At 39.7% G+C, this 20,574-nt stretch overlaps 1 protein-coding gene across 1 annotated transcript in view; it reads right to left on the bottom strand.

The window, feature by feature from the left end:
• Nucleotides 1–20,574, bottom strand: part of MSH5 (mutS homolog 5) — an 819,710-nt gene that overhangs the window by 360,974 nt on the left and 438,162 nt on the right. The window contains exons 7-9 of the mRNA XM_053689613.1: nt 10,226–10,288; nt 6,563–6,691; nt 5,999–6,071 (exon numbers count right to left, since the gene is read on the bottom strand). Coding sequence (XP_053545588.1) covers nt 5,999–6,071; nt 6,563–6,691; nt 10,226–10,288 — 265 coding nt within the window. The remainder of the gene's footprint in view (nt 1–5,998; nt 6,072–6,562; nt 6,692–10,225; nt 10,289–20,574) is intronic.

Raw genomic sequence — 20,574 nt, 5'->3', positions numbered from 1 at the left:
TTGGCTAGAATAGCTAAACCTAAAGATAGTAACCGGATCACCGCAATTAGACAGAGCAGTAATAGGTATACACAGACAGAAGAAATAAAGAAGGAATTCTTTAAATACTTTCAAGGAATCTACAGGTCAGATCCCCCCAAACAGGTAGATAGAGAGGTATTCTGGTCTAGGTTAAAACTCCCAAGAATTTCGTTTGAGGAAGAGCGAGATCTAAATTTGCCAATTACATTACAAGAAATAAACACGGCAATTAAACAAGCTAAGCTTAATAAAGCTGCTGGGCCCGACTGCCTCACGATAGAGTTTTATAGAATGTTGCAGGAGGAGGTGACCCCGGTCTTATATAAGTTATTCAACAGCTACTATGGCTCGTACTCAACTTGCTCTAGATATTTTACAGCATCTAATATCTCACTTATTCTAAAGAAAAACAAGGACCCAGAGAGAGTTGAATCATATAGACCTATATCATTATTAAATGTAGACTATAAGTTATTGACATCGATTATTGCTATGCGATTACAACCTGTTCTTAGAAATATTATACACGAGAACCAAGTTCAGGGGAGAAACCCAGTAAAAAGTATCCGTAAAACCATGTTGATATTGGATTATTTTTGGAATAATTGTTCAGAGAAAACCACGGACAGGTTGAGTGCCACGATGGTGGCGTTGGATGCGGAGAAAGCTTTTGATTATATAGATTGGGGTCATCTCTTCATGGCGATAGATAAGTTTGGATTCAGTGGCCATTTTGCTAATTTTATTAAATTGATATACAGTAATCCGGTCTCCGCCATAATTGTGAATAATGTAACTACAGATTTTTTTTCTCTTTATAGAGGTATAAGGCAAGGATGCCCTTTGTCTCCACTACTGTTTAATATATCACTCGAACCATTGGCTATATTGTTGCGTGATCAATTAGAGGGTATTACCATCCGGGGGCATAAGTTCATTCTTTCATTATACGCAGACGATTTATTGCTCTTTTTAAATAACGTGGAGGTTAATTTACCGATAGTCCTCAAATTATTGCATTTGTTTGGCTCAATATCAGGTTACAAGATCAACTCAAGTAAATCTGAATTATTGTGGATAAGGAGACCATTAAAAGGGAATGTGAGGCATCCTTTTAAAGAAACCAAGCATATAAACTATTTAGGTATAGTTCTGAGCAATAATCCGTCAGAGTGGTACACTTTAAATTTCCCATCTTGTTTGCAGGAAATGCAGAAACAATTGGATAACTGGATAAATCTCCCGATCTCACTTATACCACGTATAATGCTAATTAAGACAATATTATTTCCTAAGTTACTGTATCTGTTACAGAATATTCCTGTCTTACTTAAAAGTAGAGATATCGGCAGATTTAACCAGATGTGTTCTAAGTTTATCTGGAAGGGGAGAAAACCACGGATGGCGTTAAATAGGTTAATGAATGATAATATGGCTGCTGGCCTATCGTTTCCTAATATTAAATACTATAACTGGGCTACAATATTAAAATATGCTATTGACTGGATTACTGAAAAGTAGTATGTTACTTTATATCAGTGTGAATCCAGTATTGTTGCTCCATTTGACCTGAAAGCTATATTACATTGCCCAATTAGAAACCTCCCTTGTAACATTGATAATTTGATAACATTTAAAAATGTCATCAGGGTGTGGCAAAAATATTGCTTGGAAATTAAGGCTCTCCCATTTGCGACTGAATTTTTAACAATTCAAGGAAACCCAGGATTTCAACCGGGGTACCAGTCTCAAGTTTTTCAGGGCTGGCGAGAGAGAGGCTTAAGATATGTTAGACAGTTAATGGTAGAACCTGGCGTAATTGATACATTTGACACTCTTAGATCTAAATATGGAATACAGAACAAGGAGTTTTTTGCTTATCTCCAAATACGGCATTATTTAACTCATATTCAAACAGAATTCAAGTCTCACTGGAATACGGGCCCGTTAGCAATCGGGATTAAAATTTATCAAGCGGGAAGTTTCTCAATAGCTAATCTGTACAAAATTTTGAATGCCAATATTAAAACTAGACAAATTAAGTATATATATTCGATATGGCTAAGATACTTCCCAGAGATTCTTCCTATAGACGTACAGAATTGCCTGACAATAATCAATGACTCTTGGATCCCTACAGCATGGCGTGAATCCCAGTTGAAGTTGTTATATAATGTATACATTACTCCAAGCAAAATGACCATGTGGTATAAAAAAGTTCATCAGTGCACAAAATGCAGCATAGAAAATGCTGATATTATGCATTGCCTGTGGTCCTGTCCTAAAATTATGCAATTTTGGAACAAGATATTTTATTGGATTAAGCGGGTAGTTAATCCGAGAATAAATATAGGTCCGCAAGAGGTAGTGTTTCTTACTACATGGCTGACGGGTGGTAGAGAGTACAAACTTATCAATACATTACTGATATTAGCCCGTAATACCATTTTGAAAAACTGGAAGGCTGCACAGATGGTAAAATTTGCAGATTTCAAGAAAGCAGTCATCATGCAAATTACATTGGAACAGTACAATATAAAAAATATAAACAATGAGCAGGTCCAAGCCTTCTTTAATAAATGGGAGGGTATTATTAAGTCACTCCCGAATAGTACTCAAATTCAATTAGTTCGCCCATTGAGCAATGCCATTTTTGTTCTTCAAAATATACTTACAGGGCATTTTCCCAAAGAATGGTCAACTAGTTAAGAAAGTATACTGAGGGTTTTTTTTTTTTGTTTTTTGTTTTTTCCTCCCCCCTTCTCTTTTCCCCTTGGTGTGGATTGTGGCACCTACTGATTGGCTCGATAGGTGTGTATGTATGTGTGCATTTGGATGACTATGATATATATACGGATTTAGGAATATAATCTAAGAGAGTTTTTTTTGGTCAAACTAAACAGACGAGAAAAATAATCTAATATAGATAACATCCAATTCAGAGTGTAAAGCTCTCACTAAGTTATGCAATTTATTGTGTTTTTTTTTTTTTGTTTTTGTTTTTTTTCGTTTTGTCTTGTTTTTGGTATAAAGATGACTTATTGTTTATGGAATGTTATCCAATGCTTGTGTATGTGAAAATCATTTAAAGGCAGAAATTAAAAATTTAACCAGTAGTGTTAAGAAAACAGTAAGGGCTAGAGTGAACAAATAAGAGGTATAAGATCGTTGAATTGCTATTTTTTTTAATTTTTTCCTTGCCCCTGTGTGGCGCAAAACAAGAAATTAGTCATTTTCTCTTTTTTTCTTTCTTTTTTGTACCCTATTTCTTTTTCTGGAGGCATACTCATGACCCTGCGTGGTGCAAATCAAGAAATGTATTGTTATTTGTTGCCATGTCTTTGTTGTGCACTACTGGACATAAATAAATATTTTAAAAAAAAAAATTACAACCTGTCTTAGAAAAACAGGGTGGGCCGTGGACTCATCGTATCGTAAAAGAAACAAAATTATCAGGTAAGAATAAATTTCCTTTTCTTTTACAAGATACGATGAGTCCACGGATTTCATTGTTACTTGTGGGATACAATACCAAAGCTATAGTACACGGATGAAAGGGAGGGACAAGACAGGGAACTTAAACTGAGGGCACCACTGCTTGTAGAACTTTTCTCCCAAAAACAGCCTCAGATGAGGCAAAAGTATCAAATTTGGAAAATTTGGAAAAAGTGTGAAGAGACGACCAAGTTGCAGCTTTGCAAATCTGTTCAGCAGAAGCATCATTTTTGAATGCCCAAGAGGAAGCCACAGCCCTAGTGGAATGGGCCGTAATTCGTTCAGGAGGCTGCTGTCCAGCAGTCTCATATGCCAAACGGATGATACTCTTCCTATCACTAAAACAGGCAGAGAATGACTGGAGTGGGAGGGAAGGGAGGGAAGGGAGGAGCTATATATACAGCTCTGCTGTGGTGCTCTTTGCCTCCTCCTGTTGACCAGGAGGCGATATCCCACAAGTAAGGATGAAATCCGTGGACTCATCGTATCTTGTAAAAGAAAAGAGAACCCCTGGCTTATCCGATTACTGAGCTATAAGTTCAGACATCTTGTCTGGAACCGGAAATACATCCACAGAAGAGGGAGAATCATAAACTCTAAGTTTAGTAGATTTTTTATGGTTGACAGCAACCAAAGGTTCAGAGTCATCCAAAGTAGCCAGAACCTCCTTCAGAAGCAACCGGAGATGTTCAAGCTTAAATCTAAAATTAACTTCTTTAGATTCAGAAGATTTTTTTCTCCCATTGTATCAGATTCTGAGATCTTACCTTTAGAAGCTACTGAAGTATCCTCATCATCAGACATTTGGGAAAGGATGACAAGTTCGGATTTAGCGTCAGAAACCTTACTAGCAGAGACAAATGTTTAGATTTCTTCTTACGCTTACCCGAAGTAGGGAAAACAGATAAAGCTGCAGATACTGCAGAAGTTATCTGTGCGGCAAAATCACACGGGTAAATAAACACCCCCAGGAGGTTGAAAGGAAACTGAAGGCACAGCATGAGAAACAATTAAGGCTTGTCACGCACAGCATTATCCTGAGAGACACTTAACTCAGAAGGGAGCAACTTGTCTTTAAATTTTAGCTAAGCATGAGGAACAAAACTGCATAGGCAGGACAATTTGGGCCCCTAAACATAGTAAGCATTTATCCATAGAAATTGACTGATCATGTTCTGAGTCTATAGCTACACAAATCAGATCCCACTAAATATGGAATTTAAATAAATTATACACAAGAACGATAATGAACCAATTCAGTTGACTATTATTACATAAAAATACTGAGGCCAAAGAAACTGTCACCCTAAAAACAACCTCAGACAATCAACTCTGTTGCCTGAGGCTCCTATCGTGACAGGATTAATACCCCATTAGCAAGAGGAGGCGAGACACTCTGCTGCGATCCTCTCCTCTGGACAGACGATCCGTTGTTCTTCAAGTACAAGTTACAAGCCGACACTGTTAGGCTCACGAAGCTCCGCTCTGATACAGCGGCAGTGCGAAAGTCATATGAGCGGCCAAAAAAGAAACTGCGCCACATAACAAGCGTGCGAAAAATACAAACGGCCCGATAAAGAAAAAAGTCTATTAGAAATAATAAAACGCCTAAGCAAAAATAAGGGGAAGGTAAAAATCCCTTAACAAAACCCTTCTGCCAAGTTAACAAGTTAAGTCTCTCTTACTGTCTCTCAACATATAAAGCTGTAAAGTGCCAGAAACGCTGCCCATAATATGTACCCTTATCAATAAGGATAACTAAGACCCTAAAATAGATCCATTTGAGAGATAACCTCAAAAGTGCTGTCCTTCAGTACCTAGAAGGCAAAGGCACTTACCTGTGGATCCAGTTGCAGGGCAGATAACAGCTACTTAGGTGTGACCGGTACTCCACTCCCTGTCAGGGACCTTTAGTAAAAGAAAGAACAGAGTAACCAACCCTGGCTTTCTGCAAATGGGTATCAAAGTGTTAGAAGTAAAGCAAAGACCACCTCGCCTCCTTCTAACTGGTAAAAGCCACCACTACTCTTAGTAAAGAGATTGACATGGACACAGCTAGACCCCAATCCTTGCTTGCATTAAAAGGATTAAATATCTTCAGACACCGACTTTGCACATCCTCCATAGACAAAGGCAAAGAGAATGACTTGGGATTATGGGTAAGGGAAGTTACACTTAACAGCTTTGCTGGGGTGCTCTTTGCCTCCTCCTGCTGGCCATGAGTTGAATACCCCACTAGTAATTGGAATGAAGTTGTGGACTCTCCATGCCAAAGGAAAGAAAGAGAATGTTTCAAAATGTATTGCAGTGCTTTGTTTGTTTGGAAAAAACTAAATGTTTCCATGCTGGATAAACCAACTTTGTATGTGGGAGTTGTCCATTTCAGCCAGTGAACAGTAGAGCCACATGACCGAGTTATAAAAATCATTCACTTCCTGTTCGTTTTACATTACATTTATATCTGACCTAGTGAGTCACTCACTCTCATCCACAGCTGGGTCCACATATGGTTTAATGCAGAAACGCTTTTCGGTCAGGCTCTCCTCAAAATCCACCTAGGAGAAAAAGGTTGAGAGACAAGATAAGATTAGATATAATACTGAAAGACACGATTAAAGGGACATTAAAATCAAATTTAAACTTTCATGATTCAGATAGAGAATACAGTTTTAAGAAACTTTACAGTTTACTTCCATTATAAAATTATGCACAGTCTTTTTATATACACCCTTTCTGAGGCACTAGCTACTACTGAGCATGTGCAAAAGCTCACAGTTTATACATATATGAGTCTATGATTGGCTGATAGCTGTTACATGATATAGGGGACTGGCAAAATGAGTTGTTTTTTAAATTTGTCAGAAAAAAATCTACTGCTCATTTTAAATTCACAGTAAGTGCTATTGCATTGTCTTTTTATTATGCACTTGATGATTATGCAATTGTACTGTATTTAATGGTGATTTAAAGTTAGGAATTATTTTGGAAATGAGATGCAAAATAAGGGCAAACTAAAAGAGCAGGGTAAGAAAGGGAATAGACAAACCACTTTTATGATGAGACTGGCAATGTAATGAAGGTCACTGCTGAATGTAGAAGAGATGTGGGTAAACAGAGTCACTGACTGAGGCAGAGAGCGACAGGTATCACCTATACAATCAGCATTGGTAACAGTCTAAGGAGAGAAAAAGAATTATGGTTATGGGGACTATGGCAAATATGATCTAGTATCTACTGTATGTAAGCACAGCTGAATTCATTCTTAGGCATGGATATACAACAATGTAGGCTGTAGAGAAAGATGAAGACATTTTGAGAAAAAGAGGTGACTATTACATCAAGAAAAAAATATGATAAAGTAAGAAAAAAGTAGAAAAAGAAGTTGTAGGGAAACATGTTGCCAAAAAAGCTTCCCTGGGATCCCCTTTGTTTATAAATAGCAGACATGCATGGCTTTGCCATTTGTTTTTGGTAATTAGAATGCCGCTAATTGCAGCCGTGCACCACATATTATTCCTGCAGTGAACGGTTAATCAGGTAGTTTGTAAGGTTACTTTTAGTTGTAGTGTAGAATTCTCTCCCACCTGTCACCCCCTGATCCCTCCCAAACAGCTCTCTTTGCTCCCTCAACCCCCCCCCCCCCCACACACACACACACACACTGGTCACCACTATCTTAGGTACTGGCAGACAGTATGCATTTTTCTTTTAAATTATTATTATTATTTCTATTAAAAAAATTGTCTGCATTGTAGTGATCCTCATCAACCCTCCCACCTCCCTGATTCCCCTAAATAGCAATCTACCCCCTCCCACTACTAATTGCATCCATCTTTAGTACTGGCAGCTGTCTGCCAGTACCTATAAAGACATCTTTTTTTTGTTCTGTAGTGTGGTGGTCCCCCACCTCCCCCCAGTTATTGTTAGCTAGGACCCCCTTACCCCTCCTTTTTTCTGTAGTGTAGCTCCCCATCCCTCCCTCTCCCTTCATTTTTTTATTTAAGAGTAGGGCCCATTCCACTCTCTCCCCCTCGGCCGCTGGACTGCCCACCCACCTCCTGCTTTCCCTTCCACACCTCCTGCCGGCATCAATAGATGATTGTTACAGATGGAGACGCACACAGTTTCACCGGCTGTAATGATCTGGCATTAATTATTACATTGAACAAACATTTACAAACCTAAATGATAAAATTACATCATACTATAGGCCAGTGATGGCGAACCTTGGTACTCCAGATGTTTAAGAACTACATTTCCCATGATACTTAGGCACTCTGAAGTCCAATTGAGCATCATGGGACATGTAGTTCTGAAACATCTGGAGTGCCAAGGTTCGCCATCACTGCTATAGGCAATTGTTAAAGGGACATTAAACACTAAATAAATTCTAGGTAGAAAGATGCATTCAAAGAAAAGATTAGTTTGAGAATAACATGTAGATGTTTTTTAAAAAAAAAAGTTTCATTAGTTGTTTAAATATTGACAAAATAAGTGTAAAGTTTTGATGTCTATAAAACAATGGAGGCTGCCATGTTGTAAGTTAGGTTACCTTCTCTGCTCTGGCCAATTCGGGACAGTTATAAATAGGTCACTAGAGTGTGCAGCCAATGGCTGCGTGGAATATAACAGTGTTCTGTACTTCCATTTCTAACATGAACTGCAAAGCTCACAATTTCAGAATGGAATCACAGGGGAAAAGAAAGAAAAGGAGACAAAATAAATAATGAAAGTATATTGCAGACTTTTTTTAAAAAATATATTATTTATCATTTTATACTACCATCTCAAAGTATTTAATGCCCCATTAATTAAACACATGGGGCGATTTATCAAAGTCTGGCGGACATGATATGCTGTAGTGTATCATGTCCGCCAGACATTGCTGAATCCCGACAGCATACGCTGTCGGCATTTAACATTGCACAAGCAGTTCTGGTGAACTGCTTGTGCAATGCCGCCCCCTGCAGATTCCCGCTAGCAGGGGATGTCAATCAACCCGATCGTATGCGATGCCTCAGAGGCGGAGGACAAGTTAAGGAGCAGCGTTCTTAAGATCTTTGCTTCTCAACTCCTGTTTCCGGTGAGCCTAAAGGCTTGCTCGGAGACAGGGGTATTTGGCCGCATTCGGGCCATGATAAATCGGCCCCATGATGTGATATGCCATGGATTGATATTATTGGTTAAGCAAAAATTAAAAATAAGCTTGCATGAAAACAGATTAGGTAATCATTCACAATATTGAATCAACCAGCATATTTTACTTTTACTTTAGGACACCATCTTTTGCTTTAGCTAAGGTCTATGAAAATAACCTTGAAAAAGTCCATGGTATGCCTAAATTCCACAGATTTAACCAGGTTCTCCTGGTATTTTGCATGTGTAATTCATTTGGCTCTTCTAATGGATTGGAAATACTTATTGCACAGAGATCCTTATAGGTTCCCTCATGTATTTGCTTTAAAGACAGTGGATTAACTAAGAACCCGTCCAGCGTCTCACATCAATTTGCTGCAAACTACACAAGTCATCTAAACTTCCAAAAGTGTTTCATTAGTCAAAGGGCATTAAGGCAAATCAAAACCCATAATGCCAGCCCTCAAATCAGCTACAGTGCACACTCATATTTTGCAATCTCTTTGAAGAAGCGCTTGAGAGCAGCAGTCAATACATAGCAGTAAACTGCATATGGAAAGCAGTTGCACACATTATAATTGATTGATGGCACCAACTATACGGTTTGTAATAGGTCATGGGGACTAAATCTGATGACTAAAGAGAAGAATAAAAAAAAAAGAGGCACATGGACGGTCAGCAGATGTAAAAAGGTAAGTAAAACATTGCTTTTTCAAACAGCTTTAGCAGTTTATCTCATTGAGTATGCCGGGTGGCAATAGGGAGACAAAGTTAGATGAATGGGAAGTATATTGGATTTTCCACTTGAAAACAAGGGTCCCTCATGGACTTAATTCACACATGGATGTCAATCTTTTTGTTAAATGTTAGCAAATGCATTAGCAAATTGTTTTCATTGTAGCTTTATGCTTATACATCCATTTGTTATGTATAATTGCATACTTAAATTAGATTTTTCTCCTTTTTCTTAGTATTAAGGGTATGTACCTTTAAGATTTCAAATAGACATAATAGGGGTTAACTTTCTAATAAAATACTAAACTTCTGATTGGCTAACCAAAGCTTTATGTACTGTGTACTGTAGCCCCTTTCACTACTTCATTGACCAAGTTCCCTCTAGGGACTTGAAAAGCGTCTGATGCGAAGGGGCTACGGTTCCCCTATCTTTATCTGTATTTTATTTTTGTATCTCCCCGCGCTGGGCTCATTTTTTTTACTTGTTTATACTGAATAAATTCTGGACTTTTTTTACCACTTACTCTTCTGCTTGTTTGTGATTTCGTAGTGCCGGGACCTTGTGTGACATCACAATTTTAGCAGTTTAGTTGACTTGTCTGATATCCAGCAATAGATAATCTGGATGAGTGAAATGCAGCAAGGGGTTATTTTTTAAAAAAATATTTACTGTTCCTTTAAGGTCTATCAAATTAATTGAAAGCTTTGAAATCATTAAGGAAACATTATTAAAAAAAAGTCCTCATCTAAATGTGGTTGTTACAGTGAAAATAGGGCTGGAGTTTAAAAAAAATAAAGTCAACAGAAAACACAAAGTACCTTCTAGGTATAATATTACCTTGTACAATCCTTGCCATTCAGTCACCTTGGTATGAGATAACGTCATATTCTTTAATATCAACTGAAAGACAATCAATATAATATTGTTGGAAAGGTAATAAATAAGATGTGGATGAGAAGACATCTATTTTCTGCTTCCAATCATTACTTCTTTCCTCGTCTACCTCCACGTCTACTCTTTAGAATTCTCTAGCCTTCTCCACCATACTGTTTCCCATGTTTGCATAGCTTCAAGCTCTATATGAAAACCCACTTATTTAGAAAGGATAACCACCTCTCAGCCTAACCAAAAAAATAAATCTTGAACTGCCTCGTCTCAATGTCTCCTCACCCTTCTACGTGCAAATTGTAAGATAGGACATGGCCCTAATTTTCCTGTATGTTTTGTATTATTTAGTTTGTTTATATTTAGCTGTATTTCTTTTTTTACCATGAATCAGTATTATTTTGTACCCAGCCCTACAAAATTTGGTGATGCTTTACAAATAACTAACAATAACACCGTTCTTCCGAGCCTGCTGCAAACTCCCCATTAGCTTTCTAACCAGGCTGTCCCAATTTTTCTGGCTACTGATATGCCAAACCACAGCTTCCTCCACCACCAAAAAACACTAATCTCATTTTCCTGATACCACAAATAAAAAAAAACATAATTTATGTAAGAACTTACCTGATAAATTCATTTCTTTCATATTAACAAGAGTCCATGAGCTAGTGACGTATGGGATATACATTCCTACCAGGAGGGGCAAAGTTTCCCAAACCTTAAAATGCCTATAAATACACCCCTCACCACACCCACAAATCAGTTTAACGAATAGCCAAGAAGTGGGGTGATAAGAAAAAAAGTGCGAAGCATATAAAATAAGGAATTGGAATAATTGTGCTTTATACAAAAAAATCATAACCACCACAAAAAAGGGTGGGCCTCATGGACTCTTGTTAATATGAAAGAAATGAATTTATCAGGTAAGTTCTTACATAAATTATGTTTTCTTTCATGTAATTAACAAGAGTCCATGAGCTAGTGACGTATGGGATAATGACTACCCAAGATGTGGATCTTTCCACACAAGAGTCACTAGAGAGGGAGGGATAAAATAAAGACAGCCAATTCCTGCTGAAAATAATCCACACCCAAAATAAAGTTTAACAAAAAACATAAGCAGAAGATTCAAACTGAAACCGCTGCCTGAAGAACTTTTCTACCAAAAACTGCTTCAGAAGAAGAAAATACATCAAAATGGTAGAATTTAGTAAAAGTATGCAAAGAGGACCAAGTTGCTGCTTTGCAGATCTGGTCAACCGAAGCTTCATTCCTAAACGCCCAGGAAGTAGATACTGACCTAGTAGAATGAGCTGTAATTTTTTGAGGCGGAATTTTACCCGACTCAACATAGGCAAGATGAATTAAAGATTTCAACCAAGATGCCAAAGAAATGGCAGAAGCTTTCTGGCCTTTCCTAGAACCGGAAAAGATAACAAATAGACTAGAAGTCTTACGGAAAGATTTCGTAGCTTCAACATAATATTTCAAAGCTCTAACAACATCCAAAGAATGCAATGATTTCTCCTTAGAATTCTTAGGATTAGGACATAATGAAGGAACCACAATTTCTCTACTAATGTTGTTGGAATTCACAACTTTAGGTAAAAATTCAAAAGAAGTTCGCAACACCGCCTTATCCTGATGAAAAATCAGAAAAGGAGACTCACACGAAAGAGCAGATAATTCAGAAACTCTTCTAGCAGAAGAGATGGCCAAAAGGAACAAAACTTTCCAAGAAAGTAATTTAATGTCCAATGAATGCATAGGTTCAAACGGAGGAGCTTGAAGAGCTCCCAGAACCAAATTCAAACTCCAAGGAGGAGAAATTGACTTAATGACAGGTTTTATACGAACCAAAGCTTGTACAAAACAATGAATATCAGGAAGAATAGCAATCTTTCTGTGAAAAAGAACAGAAAGAGCGGAGATTTGTCCTTTCAAAGAACTTGCGGACAAACCCTTATCTAAACCATCCTGAAGAAACTGTAAAATTCTCGGTATTCTAAAAGAATGCCAAGAAAAATGATGAGAAAGACACCAAGAAATATAAGTCTTCCAGACTCTATAATATATCTCTCGAGATACAGATTTACGAGCCTGTAACATAGTATTAATCACGGAGTCAGAGAAACCTCTATGACCAAGAATCAAGCGTTCAATCTCCATACCTTTAAATTTAAGGATTTCAGATCCGGATGGAAAAAAGGACCTTGTGACAGAAGGTCTGGTCTTAACGGAAGAGTCCATGGCTGGCAAGATGCCATCCGGACAAGATCCGCATACCAAAACCTGTGAGGCCATGCCGGAGCTATTAGCAGAACAAACGAGCATTCCCTCAGAATCTTGGAGATTACTCTTGGAAGAAGAACTAGAGGCGGAAAGATATAGGCAGGATGATACTTCCAAGGAAGTGATAATGCATCCACTGCCTCCGCCTGAGGATCCCGGGATCTGGACAGATACCTGGGAAGTTTCTTGTTTAGATGAGAGGCCATCAGATCTATCTCTGGAAGCCCCCACAATTGAACAATCTGAAGAAATACCTCTGGGTGAAGAGACCATTCGCCCGGATGCAACGTTTGGCGACTGAGATAATCCGCTTCCCAATTGTCTACACCTGGGATATGAACCGCAGAGATTAGACAGGAGCTGGATTCCGCCCAAACCAAAATTCGAGATACTTCTTTCATAGCCAGAGGACTGTGAGTCCCTCCTTGATGATTGATGTATGCCACAGTTGTGACATTGTCTGTCTGAAAACAAATGAACGATTCTCTCTTCAGAAGAGGCCAAAACTGAAGAGCTCTGAAAACTGCACGGAGTTCCAAGATATTGATCGGTAATCTCACCTCCTGAGATTCCCAAACTCCTTGTGCCGTCAGAGATCCCCACACAGCTCCCCAACCTGTGAGACTTGCATCTGTTGAAATTACAGTCCAGGTCGGAAGAACAAAAGAAGCCCCCTGAATTAAACGATGGTGATCTGTCCACCACGTTAGAGAGTGCCGAACAATTGGTTTTAAAGATATTAATTGATATATCTTCGTGTAATCCCTGCACCATTGGTTCAGCATACAGAGCTGAAGAGGTCGCATGTGAAAACGAGCAAAGGGGATCGCGTCCGATGCAGCAGTCATAAGACCTAGAATTTCCATGCATAAGGCTACCGAAGGGAATGATTGAGACTGAAGGTTTCGACAGGCTGTAATCAATTTTAGACGTCTCTTGTCTGTTAAAGACAAAGTCATGGACACTGAATCTATCTGGAAACCCAGAAAGGTTACCCTTGTTTGAGGAATCAAAGAACTTTTTGGTAAATTGATCCTCCAACCATGATCTTGAAGAAACAACACAAGTCGATTCGTATGAGACTCTGCTAAATGTAAAGACGGAGCAAGTACCAAGATATCGTCCAAATAAGGAAATACCACAATACCCTGTTCTCTGATTACAGACAGAAGGGCACCGAGAATCTTTGTGAAAATTCTTGGAGCTGTAGCAAGGCCAAACGGTAGAGCCACAAATTGGTAATGCTTGTCTAGAAAAGAGAATCTCAGGAACTGATAATGATCTGGATGAATTGGAATATGCAGATATGCATCCTGTAAATCTATTGTGGACATATAATTCCCTTGCTGAACAAAAGGCAATATAGTCCTTACAGTTACCATCTTGAACGTTGGTATCCTTACATAACGATTCAATAATTTTAGATCCAGAACTGGTCTGAAGGAATTCTCCTTCTTTGGTACAATGAAGAGATTTGAATAAAACCCCATCCCCTGTTCCGGAACTGGAACTGGCATAATTACTCCAGCCAACTCTAGATCTGAAACACAATTCAGAAATGCTTGAGCTTTCACTGGATTTACTGGGACATGGGAAAGAAAAAATCTCTTTGCAGGAGGTCTCATCTTGAAACCAATTCTGTACCCTTCTGAAACAATGTTCTGAATCCAAAGATTGTGAACAGAATTGATCCAAATTTCTTTGAAAAAACGTAACCTGCCCCCTACCAGCTGAACTGGAATGAGGGCCGTACCTTCATGTGAACTTAGAAGCAGGCTTTGCCTTTCTAGCAGGCTTGGATTTATTCCAGACTGGAGATGGTTTCCAAACTGAAACTGCTCCTGAGGACGAAGGATCAGGCTTTTGTTCTTTGTTGAAACGAAAGGAACGAAAACGATTGTTAGCCCTGTTTTTACCTTTAGACTTTTTATCCTGTGGTAAAAAAGTTCCTTTCCCACCAGTAACAGTTGAAATAATAGAATCCAACTGAGAACCAAATAATTTGTTTCCCTGGAAAGAAATGGAAAGTAGAGTTGATTTAGAAGCCATATCAGCATTCCAAGTCTTAAGCCATAAAGCTCTTCTGGCTAAGATAGCCAGAGACATAAATCTAACATCAACTCTAATAATATCAAAAATGGCATCACAGATGAAATTATTAGCATGCTGGAGAAGAATAATAATATCATGAGAATCACGATTTGTTACTTGTTGCGCTAGAGTTTCCAACCAAAAAGTTGAAGCTGCAGCAACATCAGCCAATGATATAGCAGGTCTAAGAAGATTACCTGAACATAGATAAGCTTTTCTTAGAAAAGATTCAATTTTTCTATCTAAAGGATCTTTAAACGAGGTACCATCTGACGTAGGAATGGTAGTACGTTTAGCAAGGGTAGAAATAGCCCCATCAACTTTAGAGATTTTGTCCCAAAATTCTAACCTGTCAGGCGGAACAGGATATAATTGCTTAAAACGTTTAGAAGGAGTAAATGAATTACCCAATTTATCCCATTCCTTAGCAATTACTGCAGAAATAGCATTAGGAACAGGAAAGACTTCTGGAATAACCGCAGGAGCTTTAAAAACCTTATCCAAACGTATAGAATTAGTATCAAGAGGACTAGAATCCTCTATTTCTAAAGCAATTAGTACTTCTTTAAGTAAAGAGCGAATAAATTCCATCTTAAATAAATATGAAGATTTATCAGCATCAATCTCTGAGACAGAATCCTCTGAACCAGAAGAGTCCAAAGAATCAGAATGATGGTGTTCATTTAAAAATTCATCTGTAGAGAGAGAAGATTTAAAAGACTTTTTACGTTTACTAGAAGGAGAAATAACAGACAAAGCCTTCTTTATGGATTCAGAAACAAAATCTCTTATGTTATCAGGAACATTCTGCACCTTAGATGTTGAGGGAACTGCAACAGGCAATGGTACATCACTAAAGGAAATATTATCTGCTTTAACAAGTTTGTCATGACAATTATTACAAACAACAGCTGGAGGAATAGCTACCAAAAGTTTACAGCAGATACACTTAGCTTTGGTAGATCCAGCAGGCAGTGGTTTTCCTGTAGTATCTTCTGGCTCAGATGCAACGTGAGACATCTTGCAATATGTAAGAGAAAAAACAACATATAAAGCAAAATAGATCAAATTCCTTATAAGACAGTTTCAGGAATGGGAAAAAAATGCCAAACATCAAGCTTCTAGCAACCAGAAGCAAATGAAAAATGAGACTGAAATAATGTGGAGACAAAAGCGACGCCCATATTTTTTGGCGCCAAATAAGACGCCCACATTATTTGGCGCCTAAATGCTTTTGGCGCCAAAAATGACGCCACATCCGGAACGCCGACATTTTTGGCGCAAAATAACGTCAAAAATGACGCAACTTCCGGCGACACGTATGACGCCGGAAACGGAAAAGAATTTTTGCGCCAAAAAAGTCCGCGCCAAGAATGACACAATAAAATGAAGCATTTTCAGCCCCCGCGAGCCTAACAGCCCACAGGGAAAAAAGTCAAATTTTTGAGGTAAGAAAAAATATGATAATTTAAAGCATAATCCCAAATATGAAACTGACTGTCTGGAAATAAGGAAAGTTGAACATTCTGAGTCAAGGCAAATAAATGTTTGAATACATATATTTAGAACTTTATAAATAAAGTGCCCAACCATAGCTTAGAGTGTCACAGAAAATAAGACTTACTTACCCCAGGACACTCATCTACATGTTTGTAGAAAGCCAAACCAGTACTGAAACGAGAATCAGTAGAGGAAATGGTAAATATAAGAGTATATCGTCGATCTGAAAAGGGAGGTAAGAGATGAATCTCTACGACCGATAACAGAGAACCTTATGAAATAGACCCCGTAGAAGGAGATCACTGCATTCAATAGGCAATACTCTCCTCACATCCCTCTGACATTCACTGCACGCTGAGAGGAAAACCGGGCTCCAACTTGCTGCGGAGCGCATATCAACGTAGAATCTAGCACAAACTTACTTCACCACTTCCCTTGGAGGCAAAGTTTGTAAAACTGATTTGTGGGTGTGGTGAGGGGTGTATTTATAGGCATTTTAAGGTTTGGGAAACTTTGCCCCTCCTGGTAGGAATGTATATCCCATACGTCACTAGCTCATGGACTCTTGTTAATTACATGAAAGAAAACATAATTTATGCTTACCTGATAAATTCCTTTCTTCTGTAGTGTGATCAGTCCACGGGTCATCATTACTTCTGGGATATTACTCCTCCCCAACAGGAAGTGCAAGAGGATTCACCCAGCAGAGCTGCATATAGCTCCTCCCCTCTACGTCACTCCCAGTCATTCGACCAAGGACCAACGAGAAAGGAAAAGCCAAGGGTGAAGTGGTGACTGGAGTATAAATTAAAAAATATTTACCTGCCTTAAAAACAGGGCGGGCCGTGGACTGATCACACTACAGAAGAAAGGAATTTATCAGGTAAGCATAAATTATGTTTTCTTCTGTTAAGTGTGATCAGTCCACGGGTCATCATTACTTCTGGGATACCAATACCAAAGCAAAAGTACACGGATGACGGGAGGGATAGGCAGGCTCTTTATACAGAAGGAACCACTGCCTGAAGAACCTTTCTCCCAAAAATAGCCTCCGATGAAGCAAAAGTGTCAAATTTGTAAAATTTGGAAAAAGTATGAAGCGAAGACCAAGTTGCAGCCTTGCAAATCTGTTCAACAGAGGCCTCATTCTTGAAGGCCCAAGTGGAAGCCACAGCTCTAGTAGAATGAGCTGTAATTCTTTCAGGAGGCTGCTGTCCAGCAGTCTCATAAGCTAAACGAATTATGCTACGAAGCCAAAAAGAAAGAGAGGTAGCGGAAGCTTTTTGACCTCTCCTCTGCCCAGAGTAAATGACAAACAGAGAAGACGTTTGTCGAAATTCCTTATTTGCCTGTAAGTAAAATTTTAGAGCACGGACTACATCCAGGTTGTGCAGTAGACGTTCCTTCTTTGAAGAAGGATTTGGGCATAAAGAAGGAACAACAATCTCTTGATTGATATTCCTGTTAGTAACTACCTTAGGTAAGAACCCAGGTTTAGTACGCAGGACTACCTTATCCGAATGAAAAATCAAATAAGGAGAATCACAATGTAAGGCTGATAATTCAGAGACTCTTCGAGCCGAGGAAATAGCCATTAAAAATAGAACTTTCCAAGATAACAACTTTATATCAATGGAATGAAGGGGTTCAAACGGAACGCCCTGTAAAACATTAAGAACAAGGTTTAAACTCCATGGTGGAGCAACAGTTTTAAACACAGGCTTAATCCTGGCCAAAGCCTGACAAAAAGCCTGGACGTCAGGAACTTCTGACAGACGTTTGTGTAACAGAATGGACAGAGCTGAGATCTGTCCCTTTAATGAACTAGCAGATAAACCCTTTTCTAAACCTTCTTGTAGAAAAGACAATATCCTAGGAATCCTAACCTTACTCCAAGAGTAACCTTTGGATTCACACCAATATAGGTATTTACGCCATATCTTATGGTAAATCTTTCTGGTAACAGGTTTCCTAGCCTGTATTAAGGTATCAATAACTGACTCAGAAAACCCACGTCTTGATAAAATCAAGCGTTCAATTTCCAAGCAGTCAGCTTCAGAGAAGTTAGATTTTGATGTTTGAAGGGACCCTGTATCAGAAGGTCCTGTTTCAGAGGTAAAGACCAAGGTGGACAGGATGACATGTCCACCAGGTCTGCATACCAAGTCCTGCGTGGCCACGCAGGTGCTATTAGAATCACTGATGCTCTCTCTTGTTTGATTCTGGCAATCAATCGAGGAAGCAACGGGAAGGGTGGAAACACGTAAGCCATCCTGAAGTCCCAAGGTGCTGTCAGAGCATCTATCAGGACTGCTCCTGGATCCCTGGATCTGGACCCGTAACGAGGAAGCTTGGCATTCTGTCGAGACGCCATGAGATCTATCTCTGGTTTGCCCCAACGTCGAAGTATTTGGGCAAAGACCTCCGGATGAAGTTCCCACTCCCCCGGATGAAAAGTCTGACGACTTAAGAAATCCGCCTCCCAGTTCTCCACTCCCGGGATGTGGATTGCTGACAGGTGGCAAGAGTGAGACTCTGCCCAGCGAATTATCTTTGATACTTCCATCATAGCTAGGGAGCTTCTTGTCCCTCCCTGATGGTTGATGTAAGCTACAGTCGTGATGTTGTCCGACTGAAACCTGATGAACCCCCGAGTTGTCAACTGGGGCCAAGCCAGGAGGGCATTGAGAACTGCTCTCAATTCCAGAATGTTTATTGGCAGGAGACTCTCCTCCTGACTCCATTGTCCCTGAGCCTTCAGAGAATTCCAGACGGCACCCCAACCTAGAAGGCTGGCGTCTGTTGTTACAATTGTCCAGTCTGGTCTGCTGAATGGCATCCCCCTGGACAGATGTGGCCGAGAAAGCCACCATAGAAGAGAATTTCTGGTCTCTTGATCCAGATTCAGAGAAGGGGATAAGTCTGAGTAATCCCCATTCCACTGACTTAGCATGCACAGTTGCAGTGGTCTGAGGTGTAAGCGTGCAAAGGGTACTATGTCCATTGCCGCTACCATTAAGCCGATTACCTCCATGCATTGAGCCACTGACGGGTGTTGAATGGAATGAAGGGTGCGGCAAGCACTTTGAAGTCTTGTTAGCCTGTCCTCTGTCAGGTAAATCTTCATTTCTACAGAATCTATAAGAGTCCCCAGGAAGGGAACTCTTGTGAGTGGAACGAGTGAACTTTTCTTTTCGTTCACCTTCCATCCATGTGACCTTAGAAATGCCAGCACTAACTCTGTATGAGACTTGGCAGTTTGAAAGCTTGAAGCTTGTATCAGAATGTCGTCTAGGTATGGAGCTACCGAGATTCCCCGCGGTCTTAGTACCGCCAGAAGAGCACCCAGAACCTTTGTGAAGATTCTTGGAGCTGTAGCCAATCCGAATGGAAGAGCCACAAACTGGTAATGCCTGTCTAGGAAGGCAAACCTTAGGTACCGATAATGATCTTTGTGAATCGGTATGTGAAGGTAAGCATCTTTTAAATCTACAGTGGTCATGTACTGACCCTCTTGGATCATAGGTAAAATTGTCCGAATAGTCTCCATCTTGAACGATGGAACTCTTAGGAATTTGTTTAGGATCTTTAAGTCCAGGATTGGTCTGAAAGTTCCTTCTTTTTTGGGAACCACAAACAGATTTGAGTAAAACCCCTGTCCCTGTTCCGATCGTGGAACTGGATGGATTACTCCCATTAACAAGAGCTCTTGTACGCAGCGTAGAAACGCCTCTTTCTTTGTCTGGATTGTTGACAATCTTGACAGATGAAATCTCTCTCTTGGAGGAGAGTATTTGAAGTCCAGAAGGTATCCCTGAGATATTATCTCTAGCGCCCAGGGATCCTGAACATCTCTTGCCCAAGCCTGGGCGAAGAGAGAAAGTCTGCCCCCCACTAGATCCGATCCCGGATCGGGGGCCCTCAATTCATGCTGTTTTAGGGGCAGCAGCAGGTTTCCTAGTCTGCTTGCCCTTGTTCCAGGACTGGTTAGGTTTCCAGCCTTGTCTGTAGCGAGCAACAGCTTCTTCCTGTTTTGGTGCAGAGGAAGTTGATGCTGCTCCTGCTTTGAAATTACGAAAGGAACGAAAATTAGACTGTCTAGTCTTGGCTTTGGCTTTGTCCTGAGGCAGGGCATGGCCTTTACCTCCTGTAATGTCAGCGATAATCTCTTTCAACCCGGGCCCGAATAAGGTCTGCCCTTTGAAAGGTATATTAAGCAATTTAGACTTAGAAGTAACATCAGCTGACCAGGATTTTAGCCACAGCGCCCTGCGTGCCTGAATGGCGAATCCTGAATTCTTCGCCGTAAGTTTAGTAAGATGTACTACGGCCTCCGAAATGAATGAATTAGCTAGTTTAAGGACTCTAAGCCTGTCCGTAATGTCGTCCAGAGTAGCTGAACCAATGTTCTCTTCCAG

This window comes from Bombina bombina, chromosome 7 (genome assembly GCF_027579735.1).
Source record: "Bombina bombina isolate aBomBom1 chromosome 7, aBomBom1.pri, whole genome shotgun sequence".
Classification (NCBI taxonomy): domain Eukaryota; kingdom Metazoa; phylum Chordata; class Amphibia; order Anura; family Bombinatoridae; genus Bombina; species Bombina bombina.
The sequence above is the reverse complement of the archived record's forward strand: the minus strand, read 5'-3'. Positions and strand labels throughout refer to the sequence as shown.